General features: G+C 44.3%; 1 protein-coding gene across 6 annotated transcripts in view; it reads right to left on the bottom strand.

The window, feature by feature from the left end:
- LOC105015080 (mediator complex subunit 13L) overlaps positions 1-26,873 on the bottom strand; it is a 102,950-nt gene that overhangs the window by 29,720 nt on the left and 46,357 nt on the right. For 5 of the 6 annotated variants that reach the window (XM_013137106.4, XM_013137105.4, XM_013137104.4 and 2 more), the window contains exons 3-4: positions 10,855-10,939; positions 9,502-9,585 (exon numbers count right to left, since the gene is read on the bottom strand). In XM_013137106.4, coding sequence (XP_012992560.2) covers positions 9,502-9,585; positions 10,855-10,939 — 169 coding nt within the window. Of the gene's footprint in view, positions 1-9,501; positions 9,586-10,854; positions 10,940-20,350; positions 20,508-26,873 lie in introns of those variants that run through there. The other variant, XM_020053340.3, reaches the window with a different exon arrangement.

Raw genomic sequence — 26,873 nt, forward strand, 5'->3', positions numbered from 1 at the left:
CAGGAGCACATACACATACACACACACAAACTGTAAAGAAACAAGCATGTACACACACACACGTGTAGAGATACACAGACAATCTGTATGCAGTACACACGAACACACAACAGACATACACACATTTGTAGTGTTGGTATGCAGTAAAAAGGAAATGATTTCTCACACCCTAAAAGCCACACTATACAGTAGGTAAAGAGTAAAAAATTAAAATAATAACATAATAGAAAATGGAGCTGTATAAGTATTTAAAGACACGACAGACTGCACTCTGGCGACCATTTTATTTAGCTAAATATTGAATAAAAAAAAATACTGAAATAAAATATAGGCATCTGTTTTATAAGCGCATTAACACACCAGACTGAGTTGCCAGGGAATAAATGCACACCTCGGCGGCGTGAGAAGACGTAAGGCCAAAGGCTTCATCTATACATGTTACTATCAGTGTTAATTTAATACAAATATTTGACAAGGCATAGATAATAAAAACAGACTAAATCAATTTCTATTTTTGTAAATGAAAAAAGATGGGACAAACATTTCTAGTAACAGACTAAGGAAATAGCATTACATTGAAGATGTTTCTACAATGCAATATGTGAAAAACGACTGTAATCTCAGAGGAGAAACTTGCAGCTACCATACACCTCCGGAGGAACCTCATCCTACAGTATGTACCACAGTACTGTCGATGCTATTAGACTATTAAGTTTGTTAGCTAAATCAAACTGTAAGTCAGCTTAAAAGTGTAGTCTCTTGTAAAATTATTGTTGTCACAACGCAAAACTGTCAAGATAAGCAAATTAGCTGACTAGCTAACTAATGATAACATTAGCTGCATACAGCTACTTGATGTGGGGTTAAACATAGCCAGTTGCACAGGTGCTCATATTCTCGGTACAGCTTGCCCTAGATCAGTGGTTCTTAAACCTCTCCTGGGGACCCGCAGCCATTCTATGTATTAGGTGTATCCCAGAGCTAGCACAGCTGAATCAACCTATCAACTAATAAATACTTAATGACCATGAAGGCATGTCGTTTTATTATGCCTTGATGGAGTATTCTTTTTATTTGACAGTTGTAACAAACAATATTTATTTTACAGTTGCATTAGATACTTTCAATTGAAGTAATAGCTTGCCTACATAACCTTTCCAATACTTGTATTAACTTAGGTGAATGTGTTTAGTTTAGAGAGACATTATCAAGAATGGAGCTGGGGCTCCCTGGGCCTGTGACGAAAATAAAATGGGACTAAAACTAAAATGGATTTTTGTCAAATGACTAAGACTATGACTAAATATAAAATATCTGCCATAATGAACACTGTTTTGTGTATGTATATGTACAGTGTATGTCTATGTACAGTATGTATGTCTATGTACAGTATGTATGTGCAGTATGTATGTCTACGTAAAGTATGTATGTACAGTACATATGTCTGTGTTCTGTATGTACGTACAGTATGTGTATGTACAGTATGTATGTATAATATGTATGTATATGTACAGTATGTATGTACAGTATGTATGCACAATGTATGTATGTATGTAGAGTATGTATGTACAATATGTATGTATGTATATGTACAGTATGTATGTACAATATGTATGTATATGTACAGTATGTATGTCTATCCACAGTGTGTATGTACAGTATGTATGTACAATATGTATGTCTATATAAAGTATGTATGTCTATGCACAGTATGTATGTACAGTATGTATGTCTATGCACAATATGTATGTACAGTATGTATGTACAATATGTATGTCTATGTACAGTATGTATGTCAATGAACTGTATGTACATACTGTATTTATGTCTATGTATAGTAGGTACATTCAATATGTTTGTCTATGTACTGTATGTACATTGTGATGGTAATTCCATGTATCGATACTCTTAAAGGAGTAAGAAACAGAGACAAAGTTCTCTTGGCACATTCTAACAGTTTATTAATACTTGCAAATATGAGAGATGCGTCAGCCGCTTACAAACATAATCGTCCGAGGAGTACAACATACAGTATGTATGTCAATGTACAGTATGTATGTACAGTATGTATGTCTATGCACAGTATGTATGTATGTCTATGTACCGTAATTATATTCAGTATGTATGTACAGTATGTATGTACAGTATGTAGGTCTATGTACAGTGTATTGCTGTCTGTGCTAATGCTGCCAAGTAGACTGACTTATTTGTCTTCAATACACTCTGTCTTGGCTAATGTTGCAATGTAGACTGACTTATTAATCCTTAATTCACACATTCTCTGCTAATGTTGCCTTGTAGACTGACTTATTTGTCTTCGATACAGTCTCTGCTAATGTTGCCATGTAGACTGACTTATTTGTCTTCAATACACTCTGTCTTGGCTAATGTTGCAATGTAGACTGACTTATTAATCCTTAATACACTCATTCTCTGCTAATGTTGCCTTGTAGACTGACTTATTTGTCTTCGATACAGTCTCTGCTAATGTTGCCATGTAGACTGACTTATTAATCCTTAATACACTCATTCTCTGCTAATGTTGCCTTGTATACTGACTTATTTGTCTTCGATACAGTCTCTGCTAATGCTGCCAGGTAGACTGACTTATTAGTATTCAATATACTCTGTCTTGGCTAATGTTGCCATGTAAACTGACTTATTAATCCTTAATACACTCTGTCTTTGCTAATGCTGCCATGTAGACTGGCTGAACCTTCTACACACTGTCTCTGCTAATGCTTCATTATTTAAAAGAGAAACTCTGCACAGCGATCTCTCGCCATCCCCCTCTCTCTCTTTCACATTCTCTCTCTCCTGCTCCCTCAGCATCTGATGCAATCCGTAGCCAACCCAGTCTCTCCCCGACTCCCAGACACAAAGACAGGGAAGAGTGGGAGCGTGTGCCGTCTAAAGGGAGGGGGGCATCTCTTCATAGATGTGCCAATCCTCGCCATGCCTGAGGGCACATGGGAATAAACACCAGAGACTCTGACAAAGCCAGCACCAAGGCACAGACTGCGAGCAGGCAAGCAGGTTAGTGGATACAGCTCATTAGCGCCCCCTATGAGATAGAGACGCGATAGGTCTTCTCAGCTGGAGGTATGCAGGGAAAGGCAGTGAAGGCGTATAGCAGCAGCATGTTCTAATGTGCATGATGTCACTGATAGCTGACCCCAGTGATATGTGCGTTGGTCTCGTCCAATCCCCTGTGTGTGTGTCTGTGTGTGTTTGCAGGTGGAAAAGTGCATGTATGTCGTTTAAGTGTTGAGTGTTCATGCGTCTCTTTAAACGCCTTCAATCAGTTGCATTTTCATCACGATTGTGAGTATATCTAGACGTGTGCATTTGTGTTTGTGTGTCTGGGTGTTGAGGAATGGTGCAGTGTTTCCTCTCTCTCTCCACAGTTTGTTGAATAATTCACTGGGAGACAGTGGGCCAGGCCGGCACGGCAGGGGGTGAGCCAGCTGACAGTGTGCACAGACAAAGCTGTCAAACTGGAGCACATTCAGGTGGGAGCACCAGGGGCTAGTCGCCCCCTCCTCCATTCACTGTCCCCTCTTCATTAGCCCTTCCTATGGAAGACATCGCTCCCTGTACCCCCCCCCCTCACACACACAGTCAGACACAAAATCCCACACAAACACACACTCACTGGCCCAGCATGTGGGCCTGCTAAATGAAGTCTGCAAATCCCTGGACACTCAGAGGCAACCCCTCCCACCACCCAACACACGCTGAGACCTAATCCAACCAACCCCCCCAATCTACCACCACCACCCAACACACACGAGACCTAGTCCAACCAACCCCCCCAATCTACCACCACCACCCAACACACACGAGACCTTGTCCAAACCAACCCCCCCAATCTACCATCACCACCCAACACACACCGATACCTAGTCCAACCCCCCCCAATCTACCACCACCACCCAACACACACCACAACCTAGTCCAACCCCCCCAGTATACCACCACCACCCAACACACACCGATACCTAGTCCAACCCCCCCCAATCTACCACCACCACCCAACACACACCGATACCTAGTCCAACCCCCCCAATCTACCACCACCACCCAACACACACCGATACCTAGTCCAACCCCCCCCAATCTACCACCACCACCCAACACACACCACAACCTAGTCCAACCCCCCCCCATCTACCACCACCACCCAACACACACCACAACCTAGTCCAACCCCCCCAATCTACCACCACCACCCAACACACACCGATACCTAGTCCAACCCCCCCAGTATACCACCACCACCCAACACACACCACAACCTAGTCCAACCCCCCCCAATCTACCACCACCACCCAACACACACCGATACCTAGTCCAACCCCCCCCAATCTACCACCACCACCCAACACACACCACAACCTAGTCCAACCCCCCCCATCTACCACCACCACCCAACACACACCACAACCTAGTCCAACCCCCCCCAATCTACCACCACCACCCAACACACACCGATACCTAGTCCAACCCCCCCCAATCTACCACCACCACCCAACACACAACGATACCTAGTCCAACCCCCCCCAATCTACCACCACCACCCAACACACACCACAACCTAGTCCAACCCCCCCCCATCTACCACCACCACCCAACACACACCACAACCTAGTCCAACCCCCCCAGTATACCACCACCCAACACACACCACAACCTAGTCCAACCCCCCCAGTATACCACCACCCAACACACACCGATACCTAGTCCAACCCCCCCAGTATACCACCACCCAACACACACCACAACCTAGTCCAACCCCCCCCAGTATACCACCACCCAACACACACCACAACCTAGTCCAACCCCCCCAGTATACCACCATTACCAAAAACCCAAAACAAAGTGCCACAACCCCCTCCCCTCCTCACAGAGAAGACAGCTCCTTATTGTTCTAAATAGTATCAGGAGGGGTCACGTTTGTCCAACCCCCACAGATTCTGCTCTATTTCAAAGCAGAGGGGGCATGTTGTTCTATAGGGATCTATTGGTACTTCTACATGATCATCATACACAGCAATAACATGAACATTCCATCACTGAAATGGAACTAATCTCCTATTCCCCTTATTCACTCACTCTCATTCCCTCTCTCTCACTCTCTCATTCCCTCTCTCTCTCACTCTCTCATTCCCTCTCTGTCACTCTCTCTCATTCCCTCTCTCTGTCTCACTCTCTCATTCCCTCTCTCTGTCTCACTCTCTCTCATTCCCTCTCTCTGTCTCACTCTCTCTCTTTCCCTCTCTCTGTCTCATTCTCTCTCATTCCCTCTCTCTGTCTCACTCTCTCCTTCTCCAGTTTGCCTTCAGAGTGACAGAGGTTCTCCTCCTCTCTGTCCTTCCCCTAAGTAGAGGCACACAAGCGTTTTTCTTTATCCTTCTCTCTCTTTCCCTCCTCCCCTTTCTCCTCAGTGCTCTCCTCTCATTTCTCCCCCTTCTCCTTAGTGCTCTCCTCTCTCATTGCTCCCCCTTCTCCTCAGTGCTCTCCTCTCTCATTCCTCCCCCTTCTCCTCAGTGCTCTCCTCTCTCCTTCCTCATCAATTTGCATCAACACTAGAGAGGATTGATCTCAACTCCCTTCTCTCTCTCTTTTTCTTTCTCTGTCACTCTCTCTCGTTCTTTCTCTTTCTCTAATTTTCACCAAAGCAAAGACAAGTGTCTTTTAATAGGCAAATTAATTAGCACACTGTGATTCCATTCATTAAAAACTGAAACAAACTGCGCACAATGAAGATAATGCTCGTACTAAACGCAGCACAGGGGGAAGACATGATTTAGAGAAGACATTGCATCCATGACATTTTAGGACGCCCCCGCACTTTAATTGTGATTGCTTGGTGGCGCTGCCGTAGCTCAGACAAGGATGAGGCAATGTCTGTTTTATTTTGTGAGGCTTGGTTTCTCATTTGGTTAGAAGATGCGTCTAAAACCGTTACGACAAATTGAGGCTGAGTGGGCTTGTGGCTTTTACTGCACTGGTGTCTTCTTATCTCCCTATCTCTCTCTCTCCCCCTCGATTTCTTCCTCTTTCTCTCTCTGTTTTGCTCTCACTCGCTCTCTACTTTCTATTGGCAGCATGTTTGTGCCCTAACCTAGGAACGAGTCCCCCATGCTTCCCGGTGAGTTCCCCAATCCAAACGACAAGTCATACCAAGTCTCCAGCATGTTGGGAATTGCATTAATTCAGCTTGGAATACCCCTAAGAAAAATACAATGTTCTGTAGATGTTAAAATCATTTCAGAATGTTTGGGAATCCACACACTGTGTACTGTACATGTATATGACGCATTTGCATCATGCTGGCTGTATTTTTTTTGCAACATATTGCTGCAGAAGAGCTTGGATACACATGAAAATTAAATGATCCTGGGAATCAATAGAACATTGCTGAGAGACAAAAAAACGCACATGCTCTGCTGTTGAAGATGCCCTGCCCTGTTCATGATCACTCTGATAATTGCCTTGAAACTAAACCTAGAATACCGAGACTAATTTCACACATAACAACAGATCAAATGAAGTATAGCCTATGGTGTGGGAGACTGAGGGAGGAGGGGTAAGCTGACGGCTGAGGGGAAGCAAATGATACACAGTCCACTGGTTTCCAGTTGAAGCTCCACCCACTTCAAGACCATGGTGCTTGTCTATGGAGCAATGGGGAAATGTCTCTCCTTACCTTGCTCAAAACCTACATCCCTACCAGACATTCCTCCCTGACATCCCTACTCTACATCCATCCCTGGCATCCCTACCCTACATCATAACATGACATCCCTCCCCTACATCCCTACCTGATGTCCCTCCCCTACATCCCTACCTGGCATCCCTCCCCTACATCCCTACCTGACATCCCCCCCCTACATCCCTCCCCTACATCCCTACCTGGCATCCCTCCCCTACATCCCTCCCCTACATCCCTACCTGGCATCCCTCCCTGACATCCCTCCCATACATCCCTACCTGATGTCCCTCCCCTACATCCCTACCTGATGTCCCTACACTACATAACAACCTGGCGTCCCTCCCCTACATCCCTCCCTGACATCCCTCCTATACATCCCTACCTGATGTCCCTCCCCTACATCCCTACCTGGCATCCCTTCCCTACATCCCTACCTGGCATCCCTTCCCTACATTCCTACCTGGCATCCCTTCTCTACATCCCTCCCTGACATCCCTCCCCTACATCCCTCCCCGACATCCCTCCCCTACATCCCTCCCTGACATCCCTCCCCTACATCCCTCCCTGACATCCCTCCCCTACATCCCTACCTGGCATCCCTCCCCTACATCCCTACCTGGCATCCCTTCCCTACATCCCTCCCTGACATCCCACTGAGCTCGCCAGTTAAATCTAACTGCTCATTGTGGCCTCTTCAATTTTGGGGGTAGATTTAAATACAGAAGCCAAATCTGGATCCATGGTGTGAATCTTTACTGTTAAAATCTCTATAGATACATACTGTAAGAGAAACTCATTGGATATGGAGTTTCAAATATTTAAAAAATGTAACTAAATGTATTTGCATACCTAATTAAAAACAAGATGTCATGATTCTCTCTATCAGTCAAGCCAAGATTTAAGATGATTCATGTCTTTGAGTTAATTGGTTCCTGTAACCAAGCAGAGATGAATATGTATTTATGCATAGAAGGAATTAAATCCAGCTTAATACATAGTGGGAGTCTTGATATAAAAATGACATAAAATAAAATGTCACATCTATAAAATGTCAACTCCATCTCACGGACAGATAAAGATACAATATGTTTTTTGGTTCAAATATTTTTGTTTTAATTAGGTTTTTGAGCTGTAGTACTTTTCAGCAGAGCTCTGTGCTACAGCTCTATCTGGTGACCTAATTTTTGGGGGGAACAATACAGAATCTGCCAACCCCACACCAACAGAAATCTAATAACACAATCTTAAGTGATGCGTTTAGATTTCTTTTTTATAAATAGCCTTAAATTCATTACAGTAGATATCGAAATTCTGTACACCCTTATTACATATTTTGTTCATTTAAAAGCTGAAATCAAGACCAATTATATCAGACCTTTTTTCACCTTCAACAATATGTTGAAACTCAAAATAGCTAACTACATTTTGTTTGATAATGTCTCTGAAAAACTATAAAAACAATAAATGCCTTGGTTGAAGAAGTGTGCACGCCCCATAACTAATACTTCACGGTCAGTCAAATCTCCTGTACACAGCCCTGTTTTGGCTGGTTGTCTCCCTTACGAGCTTTCCCCTTGCCCTGTCAACAGTTTTGGAGGGAGGTCGTGATGTTTGCAGTATTCCGTTGTGCCATCTTGCCCTACAGTTCTTAATGATGGTCTTCACAGTGTTCCACGGTACATGTAATGCGTTCTAAAGTGTGATGCCCCTCTCCTGATCTGTGACATCCTGTAGATCCTCCCTGGGGACCATGGCTTTCTCATGCAGTGTGCACCAAAGAAACCTTCAGTGATATCCTACAGGAACGCCTGATTTTCAGTTTCATGTTCCACGGTACATATGACATTGTCAACTCTGTTGTTGCTTACCTTTTGGGGTTTCAGGCTGGGTATCTATAAAAGTACTTTGTGACAACTGCTGAGGTACAAAGGGCTTCATAAAATACATTTGATTGATTGACTGTCATATTTTGCTCTTTAATATCAAGCATCAGAATTGAATGGCTATCGGGTCATTTGTAGCTACAGTATAATGAAAATGATTGGTGTTAGGGTTGAAATTCATACAAACATCCTAGTGATCTTTAACACAACACAGCCTGAAATGCAATTAGCCTGCAGATGCAAATAGCCTTAATGTAGGGTAATGTTGGGGGGGGGGGGGGGGGGGGGGGCAAAGTGGAGAATTATCTATAACCCCTCTCCTGTCCTCTGTCAGTGTCAGACACACACACAACCCCCCCCCCCCAACCCCCACCACTCCTCCGCTCCGCGACCGCAAACGGTCGCTGCATTGATTTTAATACTCTCAGGCCTGACCAGGTCTTACACTGTCTTACATACACATACACTTTGTACCCGTCATTTCCGTCAATAATAGCTGGTCCCCTGACCGTGACCCCACTCTCTGAGGGTGTCTCAGGACAGTGTGATTAGCAAAAAATAAATTTACACTTCGCACCAGAAAACGTGTTCAACACCTGTACGTGTGTACGGAGTAGGACAAATATAAGCACCCCTTATTTGACCTTTGTCTTTCTCACAGACGTTCCAACCTCTGAGCGTGCTGACATGATCCAAGGGGTTCACAGAACAGGTGTCACGAAGCAGCCTGAGGTGTCACTGCATCCCAGGCGGCATGGCAACCATTCACACCACCTGTCTGTCACCCCCCGGGGCCCAACATTACCCAAACACCACGCTAGTTATGGCTGTGTCAAAACAACGTGGCAGGGATGCTGTGAGGAGGATGTGTGTGAGATTGAGAAGAATGCTTGAACTCACCTGGTACCCAGATGCTTCTCCTCCAGTTCATATGGCTTGACGAACCATTTCCCAATCCGCACAAAGTCCTTGTCCATCAAGCACCTGTGGAAACCAGAGAACCATTTAACATCGAATTTACTGCACATCCAACAAACAAATACACACACACACACACACACACACACACACACACACATACAATTGGCATTCTTGATAAATATGAGCAAAATAATGTTGTATTTCACTAAGAATTAAATCGAAATGGCCCAGTCCTCAAATTTAAGTATTTCCCCACAAATTAATTGTGAAAATGATTGACACTATAGTTTTCAACATTTCATGTAGTCTAGCCTTGTATGAATGACACCATTGATCATTTCCCTATATTTCTTTAAGAGATCAGAGAACACTTTGGACCTCGTTGTGTCGCCTTGCCATCAGAATCATATCAAAATTCTACCAGCTATACCAGAAAACCTCCAATATTTAATAAAGAAAGAATGAACAGGTGCATCTGTCATTGAGAATGAACGTCTGCAATTTGTGAAGTTTGGACACTGTTGGATGTGAGTATTATAGCAGCTTTAATGTGCTTCAATATAGCCATTCCTTAACGGCTGATGGCAATGCCTGACACTCAACGTCTTAAGTGTATCTGTTAGCTGAGATAGTCGTTGCATAAAGTTGAATTTCGTTGAGTGCTTGGGGGTCATTTGCTTGCTGGAAGATCCACTCACGGACAGGATTTAGCTCCCTCACAGAGGCAACCAAGACTTCGGCAAAAATGTCCTGATGCTGTTGACCTTATCAATAGCCCCAGGGTCAGTAGAAATAAAACAGCCCCATAACATCAAAGATCCAACACCATATTTTACAGGTATGAGTTTTTTTTTGTCAACCTTATTTCGACAGCTCTATTTATATTTAATCTGACAGTAGCAGATTAGTGAACTTCTGGCACATACATTTTTCAATTACTCTCAATAAAACAATTCTGTTTACCCTTTCAAACAGGCTGCTGGCATGGAGGTAGCATTTCATTACAGGTGTGGAGACTTGGTGACCGCAAAATGAAACCAAGTTCTGTAACTTTTCAACAGTGGACCTTGGATTTCTCTTTGACTGTAAGGGCTATAATTTGGCTATTACTTTAAGGCTTTTAGTCATTTCGCCAAAAAAATTAATCATTATTATTATAGTCTTTCACCAGTTGGTGGGAGCAGAAATGGTTATAAGAGCAGAGATTGCCTATGACTAGACCTTTAATATTGATGTTGTTTTATGTGATATTTTATATCCAAACTATATAACATTGGATGTGCAAATAAATTGTTTCAGAGATGGCTCAAGGGAAATGCAGTTTTACTGTACCTCTCCAGCAAGTTGTGAATGGCCTTGAACAGGAGGGTCCGGCATTCGTATGATAGCCCACACTCCCACAGTCCCTCCTCAGCCACTGAAATACAGAAAGTGAAAATGGGTTAGCAGATGATGCTTCAACACAGATCAACACAATACATAACCTCAGACCTCAGAACACACACCAGACACTCAGAAGACACAACAGACACTCAGAAGACACAACAGACACTCAGAACACACACCAGACACTCAGAACACACACCAGACACTCAGAACACACACCAGACACTCAGAACACACACCAGACACTCAGAAGACACAACAGACACTCAGAAGACACAACAGACACTCAGAAGACACAACAGACACTCAGAACACACACCAGACACTTAGAACACACACCAGACACTCAGAACACACACCAGACACTCAGAAGACACAACAGACACTCAGAAGACACAACAGACACTCAGAAGACACACCAGACACTCAGAACACACACCAGACACTTAGAACACACACCAGACACTCAGAAGACACACCAGACGCTTAGAACACACACCAGACACTCAGAACACACACCAGACACTCAGAAGACACAACAGACACTCAGAAGACACAACAGACACTCAGAAGACACACCAGACACTCAGAACACACACCAGACACTTAGAACACACACCAGACACTCAGAAGACACACCAGACACTTAGAACACACACCAGACACTCAGAAGACACAACAGACACTCAGAACACACACCAGACCCTCAGAAGACACAACAGACACTCAGAAGACACAACAGACACTCAGAAGACAGCATCCATTGACTGCATACCAATCAGTACTTCCATCAAGCAGACTGGGACTGTTTACAGTTTTCCCCAATTTAATACACACTTCTCTCAATACAGTATTTTACTTAAGCACAGTTTTGAAAATAGGGCTCATTTTGTCGAAAAACAGTACACACCATTCACTCAACCACACAAGTGGCAGAACACCTCAGATATTTTGCGAAATGAAACATTTCATTCAAAGCTACACAATACTTTATAAAACCCTATTTTGTCACCGTAAGGCACACACATGATTTATATGATCTGATTCTGTTTGAATCAGTTACATACTGCTGTCCTCAATCTAAAACACTTTTAACATTTCTGTGTACCTAATTATATAGTCTGGGTTTGATTTTTTTCTGGAGATATTTGTTAGAGTAAAGTACATTTATATATTTACCAAACACAACACACAAGACTGTACACTGATGAAATTATTTATTTCCCTCCACATTGTGAAATCAGTCAATACATCCATGCATTTCCAAAGGTTGAATTTTGCACTGAAAATCAGAACAGAACATATTCTAAATATAATATTGTACATAAACACAGCAAAAACATATGTGGAGAAGCATCATCTCTTCGTCTAGCTTTATCTTGCCATAGCACATCATCAACATCATAGACTGTGTCCTTCTAGTTGGGTCTGGCCATAGCACTTCATCCACATCACAGACTATGTCCACTTAGCTGGGTCTGGCCGTAGTACTTCATCCACATCACAGACTATGTCCCCCTAGCTGGGTCTGGCCATAGTACTTCATCCACATCACAGACAATGTCCCCCTAGCTGGGTCTGGCCATAGTACTTCATTCACATCACAGACAATGTCCCCCTAGCTGGGTCTGGCCATAGTACTTCATCCACATCACAGACTATGTCCCCCTAGCTGGGTCTGGCCATAGTACTTCATCCACATCACAGACTATGTCCCCCTAGCTGGGTCTGGCCATAGTACTTCATCCACATCACAGACTATGTCCCCCTAGCTGGGTCTGGCCATAGTACTTCATCCACATCACAGACAATGTCCCCCTAGCTGGGTCTGGCCATAGTACTTCATCCACATCACAGACAATGTCCCCCTAGCTGGGTCTGGCCATAGTACTTCATCCACATCACAGACAATGTCCCCCTAGCTGGGTCTGGCCATAGTACTTCATCCACATCACAGACTATGTCCCCCTAGCTGGGTCTGGCCATAGTACTTCATCCACAGCACAGACAATGTCCCCCTAGCTGGATCGGGCCATAGTACTTCATCCACATCACAGACAATGTCCCCCTAGCTGGGTCTGGCCATAGTACTTCATCCACAGCACAGACAATGTCCCCCTAGCTGGGTCTGGCCATAGTACTTCATCCACAGCACAGACAATGTCCCCCTAGCTGGGTCTGGCCATAGTACTTCATCCACAGCACAGACTATGTCCCCCTAGCTGGGTCGGGCCATAGTACTTCATCCACATCACAGACTATGTCCTCTCTCGCAAGACTGCAGGGTAGGAAACTTCTTGAATGGTGAATCCATCCTTGTACAGATCCTGCATCAATCTGGTCGCATGGCTTCAATGGGGGGCATCCTGACATAGGGCTAGAGATGAACCTTCCAACACCATGCTGAAAAAAAACTTCTTAATGGGGTTAAGGAAGTGAATCTATAATGGGAGGTATTGGAGTGAAAATTGTGGCTGGTGATGAAACCAGTTTTGGACCAGAGCAGATCGGTGGAAAGACACATTGTCCCAGATGACAATGTATCTCATCTGCTCTGCATCCATGTGGTCTTCTGCTGTTACAATGTCGTGTACTGGCCCGGGACATTTCACCCAATCGGTCTGGGTCATTCCAAATAACTATGGTAGTCAATGATGCTCCTCCCCCTTCCTCTTACTGCAATGTTGCCTTCCATTTGTGTTGAAGAAAGGTGAACTCACCTGTTAAACGCCTCATTGGTGAGTTTACAGTTAAGCACCTAAATGTCTGTGCACCTGATGGCCATGTTTGACCAGTTGGTTCATAGGTGTGGTATTTTGAAAGGCAGTGCCTTGAAATGGCATCATGTTAGATGTCTGTGTCTAATGTAGAGAAGTGTGTTTAGAGTTTTCTGTGTCTAATGTAGAGAAGTGTGTTTAGTGTTTTCTGTGTCTAATGTAGAGAAGTGTGTTTAGAGTTTTGTGTGTCTCATGTAGAGAAGTGTGTTTAGTGTTTTGGAAAAAAACTGGTCTAAAAACTAAAACAAAAAAAAAACTAAAAACAGACCTCAAAATCTAATCATTGGCACACAATCACATCTCAACAAGAGCATTAATAAAACACTGGGTGTAGAAAATTTTAACTCTCATCTCAGATCCATGGAGGAAAACAAAAAGAATCCAGCAACACAACCAGTAAAGAATAACTTTATTTCACATAAAGTTTGATCCTGGCTACCCAAAAATGATAAATGTATTTATATATAACATGTATACATTATGTATCATCAAGCAACAAAAGGTTACAGTATTATACCGTGCATATGAATGGAGAGAAAATAATACACTGCAACCTCAGGCATTGTCCTGCCTGTCATGTTGAGTTTGCCACATGTTTTCTTCCACATCACAACTGATGTGTTCCCTGGACAAGCAGCAAGGAGTAAAGTGCCTAGCATGGGACACATCCTTGGCATGCCTCTGCAGTGATATCACCACAGACCTCCTCCATTACCTGGAGAAGACTCACTTGCTGATGAGGGTTCTGATCATACACCTTCCATCTCCAAGCTGAGAAAAAATCCTCAAATGTGTTGAGGAGGGGGGAATATGGTGGAAGGAGAATCCTTTGGATCCGGGGGTGGTTGGTGAGCCTGGTGACCTATGTTGTCTTTCTGGGGGTGGGAAAAAAGGTCATACACTCTATCAAGGAACACCAGAAGGAGTGTTGTGTTGTAAGGGCCAGGTGTGACATGGTGATGGACAACCCCCTGCTGACTGACAGTAGCACACATGGTGATGTTTCCACCCCTTTGGCCAGGGACCTCCATACATGGTGATGTTTCCAGCCCATTGGCCAGGGACCTCCATACATGGTGATGTTTCCACCCCTTTGGCCAGGGACCGCCATACATGGTGATGTTTCCAGCCCATTGGCCAGGGACCTCCATACATGGTGATGTTTCCACCCCTTTGGCCAGGGACCGCCATACATGGTGATGTTTCCAGCCCATTGGCCAGGGACCTCCATACATGGTGATGTTTCCACCCCTTTGGCCAGGGACCGCCATACATGGTGATGTTTCCAGCCCATTGGCCAGGGACCTCCATACATGGTGATGTTTCCACCCCTTTGGCCAGGGACCTCTTCCCTTGCTCCACCTTTACTGCGTGCCCAATGATGTTCCTACCCCAGCGCCGCCTCTTGGTCATGTTGAATCCTTCCTTGTCCTCTGTGTCTTCCTCTACCTCTTCCCCTTTCTGCTCTTTGTTGCTCCATTTTCCTTTACAATCACGAGTCCTTGTGTGCCCTTTCTTATACTTCATAGAACAAGGAGAACTGAGTGAACAATTTGGTTAATTGGGTTTGTGCTGGTGAAGTGTGTTGTAGTGCATTAGAACATTTAGTTTTGTCTGGTTACTCATGTATTCTCACAAATGGCACAGGTGTTTTCTCAATGACACTTGTGCTCACATATTGAGAGTAGTGTGTAGTGTTTCGCAACATGAGTGAACTGGACTCGCAAATTTGAGTTGAAGCAACTAGATTGTGTGCTTGGTTCTGCAGAAATCGTTCATGGTTCTGGGATGTTAGCTTGAACATGTGATCACTCTGTGTATGCTTTTGGTCACAGTGTATAAACGACTATGAAAAACTGTAGAAGGATACGGTCTCAGACCAAGAGGCTCTGAGCCCCCCTGCCCCCCATTACACAGTGAGCCGATGGCTTTATGAGCCATATCTAGTATCCCTTGGGAGAATCACTGCTCTAAGCAATGGACCAGTGTGCACCCATTCACATTCTGTTTCAGCATGTTAAACAGTAAACCACTTTAACAAGTAAGGAGCTCTGTGAGATACTGTGAAAGTCAGAAAAGGACCACTGTAGGACTCTGTGAAAGATTTACCAGGACCACTTTAGGATACTGTGAAAGAACTACAAGGACCACTGTACGGAACTGAGAAAATAATCTCAAGGGCCAATGTAGGAAACTGTGAAACAACTCCAAGCATCAATGTAGGAAACTGAAAGAACTACAAGGACCATGGTACAAAACTGGAAGAACTACAAGGGCCACAGTTGGCAACTGTGAAAGAACTACAGAGGTCAATTCAAGCATGGATTTATTATCCTTGTGCATATGCCCTTGTTCTGTACGTGTGTGTGTGTGACTGTGATTGCGGGTGCGGGTGTGTGTTCACTGTGCCTCTGTACAGCTGTCAGGTCCACTGCACCAATGCCACTGTCAACTTGGTGCAGCTGTCAGCTCCAGTTAGCCAGTGCTGCAGAGTGAGCAAGTCGCGCGTGTGTGTTTGTGTAAGTGACTGTGTGTTTGTGTGTGTGTGTCTGTACCCAGTGGCCGTGCATGGAGGCAGAAGAGGAGAGGGACGAGGAGAGGCGGGGCTTCACAGATGCCAATCCTGACAGCCCAGCAGTGCACAAGAGTCGTCAGGGCGACAGCCCTTAGTTACAGTTCCTGCCATGTCAGCAGGCAGCTCAGATGTGACCTGGGCGGTGTAATGGATGGATCTGAGTCCTAGCTGTACTGTGCCCCACTCCCTCCCTCCTCCCAGAAGAGGAGCAGCTACTGATCGCTCTGCCGTTCATTGTTCTCTGCCATACTTGTAGGGCGATAGTGAGGGATAGAAGGCTTGTGAGTGGGTGTTGTGTTTACTTACAGGGTGATGGCAAACAAAAAGCACCGGGCGGGTGCTCGGGCGGTGGAGGAGGGTGGAGAGGAGGGAGCAGAGAAGCTACAGAGCCCAAGGGAGGGGTGGAGGAGGCGCAGAAGTTGATCTTTTTTTCTTCTTCGGGGGTCGTGTATTTTATTTATTTTTTTATCTGTCTTTCTTGCTTTGTTGATTTTTCCCTCCCTTTTTTCACACTGGAGTGAATGAAATTTCCTTACTCGCCAGAATTCCCCGGTAACCATGGCAACACTGGCTGTGAGAACACAGCTCCCCGGCATTCAATTCCACTGCCGCCCGCACTCTCCCTCCTCCCGCCCTCTCCTTCTTCCTCTGTTCTATTGCTTCCAACACCCCCACCCCCCTTTCCTCCCTCCCTCTCCCCTCCTCCCTCCTTCGTTCATTCCCGCTCCAGGGCTCAGACAGGAAGCTCAGCTACAGCCAGTTATTCTACAGGGAAGAGTGCCTCATGAGCGGAATGCCAAGTCTCCAGCAAATCCAGCTCATTAGCTCGCCCCGTTCTCCCTCCAGTCCTTTTTTCCCCCACTGCCAACCCACTGCCAGTCATCTTCATCTATCCACCCCATCTCTCTTACTGTCCCTTTTCCTTCACCCTCACTCTCACTGGACCCTCCACCTCCATGGAGGTTCTCTCCCCCTCCACATCCAGGTTCGAGTCACGCTGCCGGAGGAGAGTCATCACAAAGCCCCCCCTTTCCCTCCTGGGCACATCCAGGCAGAGCCACGCACTACGTTCTCCACCTCTGGGAGGCAGCCGTAAGGAAGCTGAACTGCTATGATCACTCCTCTGCTGAAGTCTGTGACTGGTTTAAAGCAGAACAACACTCCTGAGAGTGCACTTACCGTATCATCTGGTGCTCTTCCTGATGTTACAACTACGGAACAATCTGGAATTCCACCCGAGCCTCATCAGCGTGAAATTCAGACGTTGTTTACAGTGTGTTTAGGAAGCTTGAGCGGCACCTTATCAAGCCCTGAATACAATGTATGACTAGTTCACTCCTGTACACACACACACACACACATTCACACAGAAGTGAAGTGTGAAATTAAATCTGAAATGTTAAAACTATTCAAATTCTCCCTGGACCTGTGGGGCTTATGTTTGACAAATAGCCATGCAGTCAGTGCCTTGGTATGTGATTACTGTGCTCAAAACAAAGTGAGCTGAAACCTATAGATTGTTATCTGGAGCAGGGTTGTCTCTGGTCGTCTCAGTGGGGCCTCGACGGGCTCCTGAGGAAAGGAAGAAGCAACCCCTTACAACTTCAGCTGTGCATGATAACTGTCAGGGCTTAGCAAACTTTCACTTCTCTGTTTCACAGCATGCTGTCCTTAGTGAGGCTGTGTGTGTGTGTGTGTGTGTCAGATGAAATGAATAATGGGAATTGGAGGGAAAAAAAGTGTTCCTGTGTGCTCTAGATATGGGTGTGACCTGAGCTGAATAGAGGTTACACGTCATGTTTAGTTTGCACCTTGAAGATCTGGCATGTTTTGTCTGTCACTGTAGAATGTTGCCAGTCTGTGTTCATGCATGTCAGCGCTGTGTGTGTTGAATACTGTGAAGGTGCTGTTATAGTGTGACGGCATCACTCCCAGTAAAAACACATGTTTATTTCATATGTCCCGCCCCTCTTGCCACAAAGATGCTCTGATGCCATGAGGCCCAAACACAAACAAGCTGTGATGGAACTGGGTCGCAGCCCCCCCCCCCCCCCCCCCACCCGGTCTACTATCACATCTATCTCCCCTTCCTCTCTCTCTGCCTATTTCTCTACCTCAATCTCCCTCTGCATCTTCCTCTCCCTGTCCTTGTCTGGCCAAACCAGTTAGACTGTATTAACCGACCACCGCCACTAGGGGGAGTGTCCACTGGTCACCAACTACTGTACACCGTACACACAAAGATGCTACTGATCCAGGCTTCAGAGAGAGCAAGAGAGAAGGAGGGAAATAGAGAGTGAGAGATTAGTCCACTAGCAGTTTGCTGGGCATGTTGAAGAGATGTGCTTTCTCTGTTTCTCTCTCTCCCATTCATTTATCTTGGATCAAAAGAGCATGAGCTCCTAGTGTCTCTGGCTGGACACAGATGTAGGTGTGTGTGTGTGTGTGTGTGTGTGTGTGGATGAACAACTTGTATGACCAAAAGAGTGTGATAGACAACACTGACTCACAAAGAATTCTAAAACAAATCAAACATTGATGAACTCACATATTTGTTAGGCAAATTACCACAATGGGCTATTCCCTAATTGTCTTCCTCAGGGACAAAACAACAGGGTTTTTCAGTTTGTCTGCTCCAGGATTAGAACCAGTGGCCTTCTATTTAGCGGCACAATGCTCTTAACCGCTAGGCTACCCACCGTGTTTACCATCCTGTACATAGATAATAATATCCCATTTGTAGTGCCTTATCCTTCACAAACGTTTGTGTGAGCAGTGTTTACTTACATTCTACCCGCACTTATTTGTTGACATTTTCGCTTTCTTATTTTCCACTTACTTTGGCAATGTAAACAAATAATTCCCATGCCAGTAAAGCCCTTGAATTCAATCCGAGACAGAATGAGAGAGAAGGATATGCTCATATCTCATGGGCGGACTGGTCTGTGTGGGACCTCTTGTTCTGTTCTGGCCTGACATGGACATGAGAGCGGATTACCAGTAAGGGTGATGGGGCAGTACAGCCTGGCCACGGTATCTGTGTGTGGTGTGTAGCGTGTGTAAGGTTTGTTTGTGTGCATGGACTGGTATGTGTGTGTCGTGTGTGTGGTATTTGTGTGTCATTTTGTGGTTTGGCATGTCTGTGCGAGGACTAGTGTGTGGGGTGTGTTATTTGTGTGTGTTTTGTGTGGTGTGGTGTGTGGTGGGGTTTGTGTGGTGTGGTGTGTGTGGTATTTGTCTCTGAGAGGTATAGTGTGTGTGGTCTGATTCAGTAACAAAAATTTTCAAATATAACAAAAATCTGTGCCCATTTGATTTTCAGCTTATGAGATTTAGGGTTACATTTGGGTTTAAGATTTCTGGTTATGTTTAGGGTGTGTGTGTGTGTGTGTGTGAGAGAGATCTGCCAGTTCTTAACGGCACCGAAGTTTAAACAAGCAAACTTGTTTAAAAATGGGTTGCTTCCTTAACAGAGAGGGTGTGAAAGCAGTGGTTCCTGGGACACACCCAACAGGGATGAGGCTGACCACATCCCTGATCCTGACGTCTGACCTTCCACCACTCTCCTGCTTCATTTCGAAAAGGAATTAACAGGGGATCTGAGCTCTCACCCAGCTCTCCCCACAGCCTTGGTTAAAGAGACTCAGGATGCTGCTCTGTCAATATAAATGTAGATTTTACACAAGGTGTCCTTTAAATGCAGGTGACAAGCGTGTTTGTTTCAGATGGGAGTATCAGTGAATTATACTGGACTCGATCTGTGAGGAGATGATGGGCAATCAGATGGTGGCACGCTATTGGCGGTCCAGATGGCACGGGTGGCCAACACTCCCCACAGCCCCTATGGTATCACAGGGGTCAAGACATGGGGTCTGGGAGTATCCTTCAGTAACATTGCGCCCCACACACACACACACATATACTCACATTAGCTGCCCCTCTGTCTCTGATATCAACACAACATACACGGAGGTCCAGCTGCAACACCACAACCCCCCAGCACAAGATGTCCTCTCTTTCCATCTCTCTCTCTCTCTCTCTCTTTCTCGCTCTCTTTTTCTGTCTCTAATTCTCTCCCCCTCTCTCTCACCACAGAAACAAGCTAGCAGCCTCCTCAGAGCATCTGTCCTTTCTGGCTCGTCCCCCAGTTGTTGCTGTGGCTGCATCTTTTCTCAGAAGCATTGTGCAACGACTGCCTCTCTCTTCCTCTTCTCTCCTCCTCCAGGACTGCAACCACCCACTGCTGCCTAGCTGGCAGAAAACGTTGTCAGAATGTTTCTGTGACAGTCCACAACGCTGCCCTGCAGCAATGTAAACAAAAGGAAAATAACTCTCCTATGTTTTGAATTTGGTGTTACAGTTAGAAAATACGATCTGGATGGAGTAAGATAACACACAGCTAAGATGTACTAGCATTTCCCAAACTGTTATTAAGCTATTCAGGCTGGCTAAATAGTTTTCTTATGAACAACATAGTTTGGATGGGAATCTTTCAAATGTTGGCTTTCTGTTTTCTGATCTAGGAGAAAATGAGTAAAGGAGGGAGATGACTAAGGGGTGCCAGTAGGGAACTGACTGCTCGATTCTGTTTTTGCCTTTAAGAGCTGTCTCATCTGTCAGGAACGACCCACAGTCAAGACCTTTCACGACACATGGAAATACCAGCGCCCTTCGCGCGATCCCTCCCTCCCTCCCCCTCTCCCTCCCCCCCTCCCCCTCTCCCTCCCCCCTCCCCCTCATCTCTCTCTCCCACTCTCTCCCACTCTCTCCCACTCTCTGCCTTTGAAGCCTACAGATGGATAGGGTGGGTGCCCCAGTCAAAGATTCCTCAGCACAAACACACACACGTCAAACACAGAACCCCAGAGGAGGGAGGAAAAGAGGGGGAAATCTGGACTCAATTATGGGAGCGAGCCAGAGCTCTTCCATAGTTGTGTGTGTGAGTCAGTCAGGAGGTGGAGAGCTCTCCTCCCGCTACTCAGAGCTGTACAGCACCCCTTTGGATCAGGGAGAGTCACGTTACACACCACCCCCAGGCACTCCCCTCATGAACAAGGGTCAGGGCGTAGGGTGATGGGGGTGGCTGGCTCCCGTCCAGGCCATTTCAACACAACCGGGCTGACTCCCATTTTAACTTACAGCCTTTTAAACTCTTACCTTTTATACTGTACCTAGTCTTGACTCTTAGCATTCAAACTATGCTTAGTCTGTTTAATCCCCTTAAACTCTTCATCAAGGAAGAAGCCTGGACAATCAGGAAAGAGGAAAGATCCACAGAACACAAACTGGTCTTCCACAGCACACTCCTCTCGCAATTTCTCTCTCTCTCTCTCTCACACACACACACACACACACACACACAAACTCACATACTTTGTCAGTCCTGTTAAGGTAGGTTGAGAGCCCCCACAGGCCTGGGCCCTTCACCTCTGACTAGCAGATCTATAGAAAGCTAATGTTGTTTTATTCATATCACCATGTGCTGCCATGAGCGCTCTCCTACAGCATGACATGACGCTGGCCTCCGACCAGCACCTCAAGTCTGTGGCACATCTCAAATCACGCATATACAGCACACAGGAGGACAGAGAGGGAGGAACACGGAGGGAAACAGGCTGAGAGAGACACATATATAGAGAGAGGTGATAGAGGGGAGCATTGGAGAGGGAATGAAAGAGAGGGAGGGACAACGAGTGGGAAAGGTAGCGAGGAGAAAGGGAAAGAGTAGAGCAGAGAAGAAAAACGGATGGGCCAGAGGTAGAGAAGAATGTCCTCTGTCGCTGCTTCAGATCAGCTGAACACTGTTAAAGGATTCATTATGTACACACAGCTGTAATGTACAAACACACACACACACACACACAGCTGTACATTACACAAACACACACACACACACGGAAACACACACACACACAGCTGTACATTAAATAAACACACACACACTCACACACAGCTGTACATTAAACAAACACACACACACACACACAGCTGTACTTGACAAACACACACACAGATGTACCTTACACACACATATCACAGCAGATACGGTTTGGGAATTGGAAAATGCTTCTGTTTCAGACCCTTACAAATACAATGAATTAAACTAGGTACTATAAACAGATCATTTTATTCATGCAGGATCTACAAAAAGATGTGAAAATACAATCAAATCATACATTTTTATCATTGGTGTGTGTGTGTATGTGTATGCATCAGTCCAAGTAGCACAATGGAAAATAGAAAAGTCTGGTAAAAAGGTATAAATCAATAGAAACAGACCAGTTAAGTCTATTATGTTTAGTCTAGTTATGAGGGTATTCATAGTAAAATATAGCATCTGTTATGTAAATTTCTAAAGTGCAACGTAATAGCGAGTTGTTATGGAGCAATAGCACTGGGGATATGTTGATATTAAACGTAATAGCACTGAACATAGATTATCAAACCTAGCCACGTTATAAAACTCACTTGCCTGCAAACATAATTCCTGAGATGCAGGGTTGCTATATCAGGTACTAAGATAACAGAGGAAACTAAAAAATAAAGCAGACCTGATAAAAGACATCTGCATCAAACAAGCTGCAGCATAAAAGGACAGACACAAGAGGAAATCAATACCTGAAATACGTGTAGCTTCTCACCGAACTGGAAAAACATGGCTTTGTGGCTGCCCAATGTTATTAGGAGTTATGGGTTAGTCGTATAATTTAAACCTTCATTGACATTTGTGGTTAGTACTGGGTACCGATTTTGGGAGAGAGAAATTGCAAACAGTCCGTGGCTCGGGTGGGCTGACATCCATGATCCTCTGCAGAACAGAGCAGAGTAAATGTCCAGGAGGGCAGACAGAGTTCCACAGTGGTGTGTTGAGATGACATCACGGTTTTGCCAGGACTTCAACCTATTTACTGTAGGATGTCTAGTTATCACTTGAAATCAGGCCTAGAACCATCGTGTCCTCAGCGTACTGGATGTTCAAGCTGGAGTCGTTTGTGGTCACACTGTCTACGGTGAACAGGGTGCCGAGCTGCAGTCCAATAACATCAGGTGTTCCCCTTGACCAGGTGGGATGGAGCTGTGTGCAGTGCAGTCATCCATGAGTCAGTTGGGCTAGTGTGCCATGGGTCAAGGTGGTGAGTGTGATGGCGGTGATCTGGTTCTTCACCAGCCACTCAACCACTTAATGAGAGTGCTACTGTGCTGGGTCGTAGGCTGGAATTTAATGACTGTTTGAATCTGTGTTTAGCCTGGCAGTTTAGGTTGTCCGTGACATGGGTTGTTGGTCCGACCCATTGACCTTTAGCCACTTTGGTCGCATTTCAAAGCTGGCTGGTTTGCACTAGACTATGTGTTCCGTTTCCTTGCAGTTGGCATATAAAACAGCATGCACATTCAGTTTGGCCGGATGCTGCCATTAATCCAAGGTTTTGGATAAGTTAATAGTTGTTGTAGGGACAACATCATGAATACCTTTCCCTATAAATCCATTAAGATTATGTGAAGTCATTGATGCCACTCTTTGAGCTGTATAATCGAACCAACTAGCAGATCTAGTTAAGCCTGACCGTGTTAAACAAACAGCAGCAAGATGGAATGATTATTCACTAACAGGAACAGCCAGTGAAGCAGACCAACCTGACTTCTGGGTGTCAAGGAGGGAGAGATAGAACATAAGGGCAGAAAAAGAGAGGTGTGGGGTTTGAGATTGAACGAAGAGGCACTGTGAACCATGGACCCCTAACAACCCTGCCAATCCACAAAAGAGAAAAGCCAACACCTCACATGGTTGGACATTCACTTATCTTTGGTGCCCTGGCTCAGATCACACAACCAACATGTACACACAAGCATACAAACACGCCACACACACACACACACATCTCAGGGTGACCCAGTTTCCTCCAGAGCTGGGTACTGAGTGTGAATCTAGCCGTTTTCTAGTAAATAAATGAATGCAACATAAATGCTTGTTTTGATTAAGGAGGAAGCTAGATTTATGTACAGAATTTGTGTATTTATAAAAATTATATTATTTAGTATAATAAAAGGAGAATGAAATGTAAATAACAAGGGACTTCTGCAATAACATTTCATCAACAGCTATTATTGAACTATGTTGTTCATGCAGACCATCCAGAAGTACAGCCAGGCGGTTCTACTGCTTCCTATTCTTGTCCTTCAATACCAGGTCAGACACACCACTACAGGGCCACTAAACCTGGTAACATCATCCAAAGACACATTATACAGCAACAGATATTACACTCTAGGACAGGCCAAGTATATGATACAAAAGAATATTGGTAGCTTATCTTGTTCCCAGACATTTCGTCCAAAATGCACCTGGGTGGACAAAAACTTGGCCTTCAGCGGACAGAAAACCACAACAAAGTTTCAGCACATTTGCATCGGCTTAATTGGTTTGAGGCTCTGAACATTCTACAGCAGGGCTATTCAGCTCCGGTTCTGGTGGGCCGAAACACTTCAGAATTTTGCTTGCTTTTAGTTTAAATCTAATTGCACTCACCTGAGGATAAAACAGGATGAAACCCGTAACAGTCTCGGCACTCCAGGACAACCACCCAGTGTTAATAAATTTTTTTCATTTTAATTAAATGTTATTGTTTGGTGAAAAAACTATAATTATTTTATGCTTATTGTCCATTTTCCCACAGTTTACTCAGCATAGCCTTAACTTTGAAGATCACCTGTGGGTGTCTGAGAGCAAAACCAAAACCATCTACAATTGAATATAGAACACACTATTATTATTTTAGCTCCAACTGAATTTATTTTGAAGTGCACCTGATTAGAGTGATTTTCCAATGACTCCTTAACTTAGCTTTTGGTTGATCGCATGGTTTGTGTGCATTCCACCGCAAAACTAAATCCACTTTTACAGAGACTCTCCAGATTTGAAAGGAGTTACTTATGAGCAGTTGGGATGTAATCCATGTAACCCGTTACATGTACAAACTTTAACTGTAATCAGTTACATTACCAACTAAAACATTGTAATTGGATTGCAGATACTTTTGAAAAAATGTCTGATTACTTCTTGGATTACTTCAATTGAAAAAGATTAGGTGCGCGAAGTAAGTATGACACGTTGCATGTTTTTTTTAATTTCTTTTTTATCATTATTTGAACCAAAATAACAATTGCGCGCCTCGGTTGTGTGTGTGATCATCATGCGCGCAAAGGTGGGCGCGCATAACTAGATTAGTGACCGATGAAACGCTAGTTTAATTCTCTCCGGTTTTGGTTGATTGGATGGCTGGTAAAAATAGAGTATAGGCCTATCAACGATATTATTAGTGTGAATGTGATTTAGTAATCTATATCGACGCATTTTTCTCAAAACAATGATAGGCAATCGGCCTACCTGGTGTTACATCTTTTTCAAGTTTCATGTTTCAAGGTTTATTTGATAAATGCACTGAACAACACAGCCAGGAAGAATTGCACCGAACAACTCAGACAGGAATTGTTTAGAAGATTAGGCAACTATTTGGTAGATAGCTGTAACATTGCGCTGCCTTCAAGAAAAAACATTATATAGAATTTACCACGACATTTGAGGCGAAAGGGTGTGTTGGAAAGCACTCCGCCAAAGGATGATGATTTACATTTGATGCAGCCATCTCAACTCCGTCCATACTGGTAGGCCATGTGATGACTTTAAACTAAGAGTGCAGGTGTATAATCACAATGTGCATTCGCGTGCAGGGGCTTTCTGCAACGTTTTGACAATGTTGGTGGTTGTGGAGCAAAACATCAGACTACTGCAGATTTAGTGTACGCGCGAAATGCTACGGATATCTTGATTTTTATGTACAATAATGTCAATACCCTTTTGAGAAATTATCATTTATTTTTCAACAATGTTTTGAGGAAATTAAAAACATGAACAAAACACTAATAACAAAATAACACATCCTTAGATTTTGGGTAACAAATAAAAAGTCAGATTCTGGAAGATCATGAGTTACTGGATTAATTGGAATGACTGAATATCTGACAAGTATAGTATGTAATGTAGAGATGTAACCCAATCATATTGAAGTATAAAGTAATGTTTTTTAGAAACCCTTCCCAAATGCACTGTACCCATAAGGTAAAATGCTAATTATAACATTGACTGATCCCGCAAAATGTGTTCAATTATGGGCTATTCCAGTTTGTTTTCTAATGCCTCTTAATATGAAAGTAATCTAAAAGAAATCAGATTACGTTACTGTGTTTGAGTAATCAAAAAGTCACGTTGCTGATTACAAATGTGGACAGGTAACTGATTACATTTAAAAAGCAACCTACCCAACCCTGTTTATGGGTAGGATGTAGCTCCAGCCATTTGATCTGTGTGTCTGAGTGGGAAATGGCGATGACCAGCAGGTTCCCCCGGCTCTCCCCTTTTGATTGATTTATATCACGGTTCACTATTTACCAATGTCTTAGTGATGTCTGTCTAGTTAGGGCACCCCACCTCCACAAAATGATTAAATGAAGCATTCTGGTAATGCATTTACCCTTTGGCTTATATCACCTGGTTCTCAAGATTCTGTTAAACACAGTAAAAGAATAATCCCAAACAACGGAATCAGGTGACACAT

The sequence above is a fragment of the Esox lucius genome, chromosome 14 (assembly GCF_011004845.1).
Source record: "Esox lucius isolate fEsoLuc1 chromosome 14, fEsoLuc1.pri, whole genome shotgun sequence".
NCBI classification, from domain to species: Eukaryota; Metazoa; Chordata; class Actinopteri; order Esociformes; family Esocidae; genus Esox; species Esox lucius.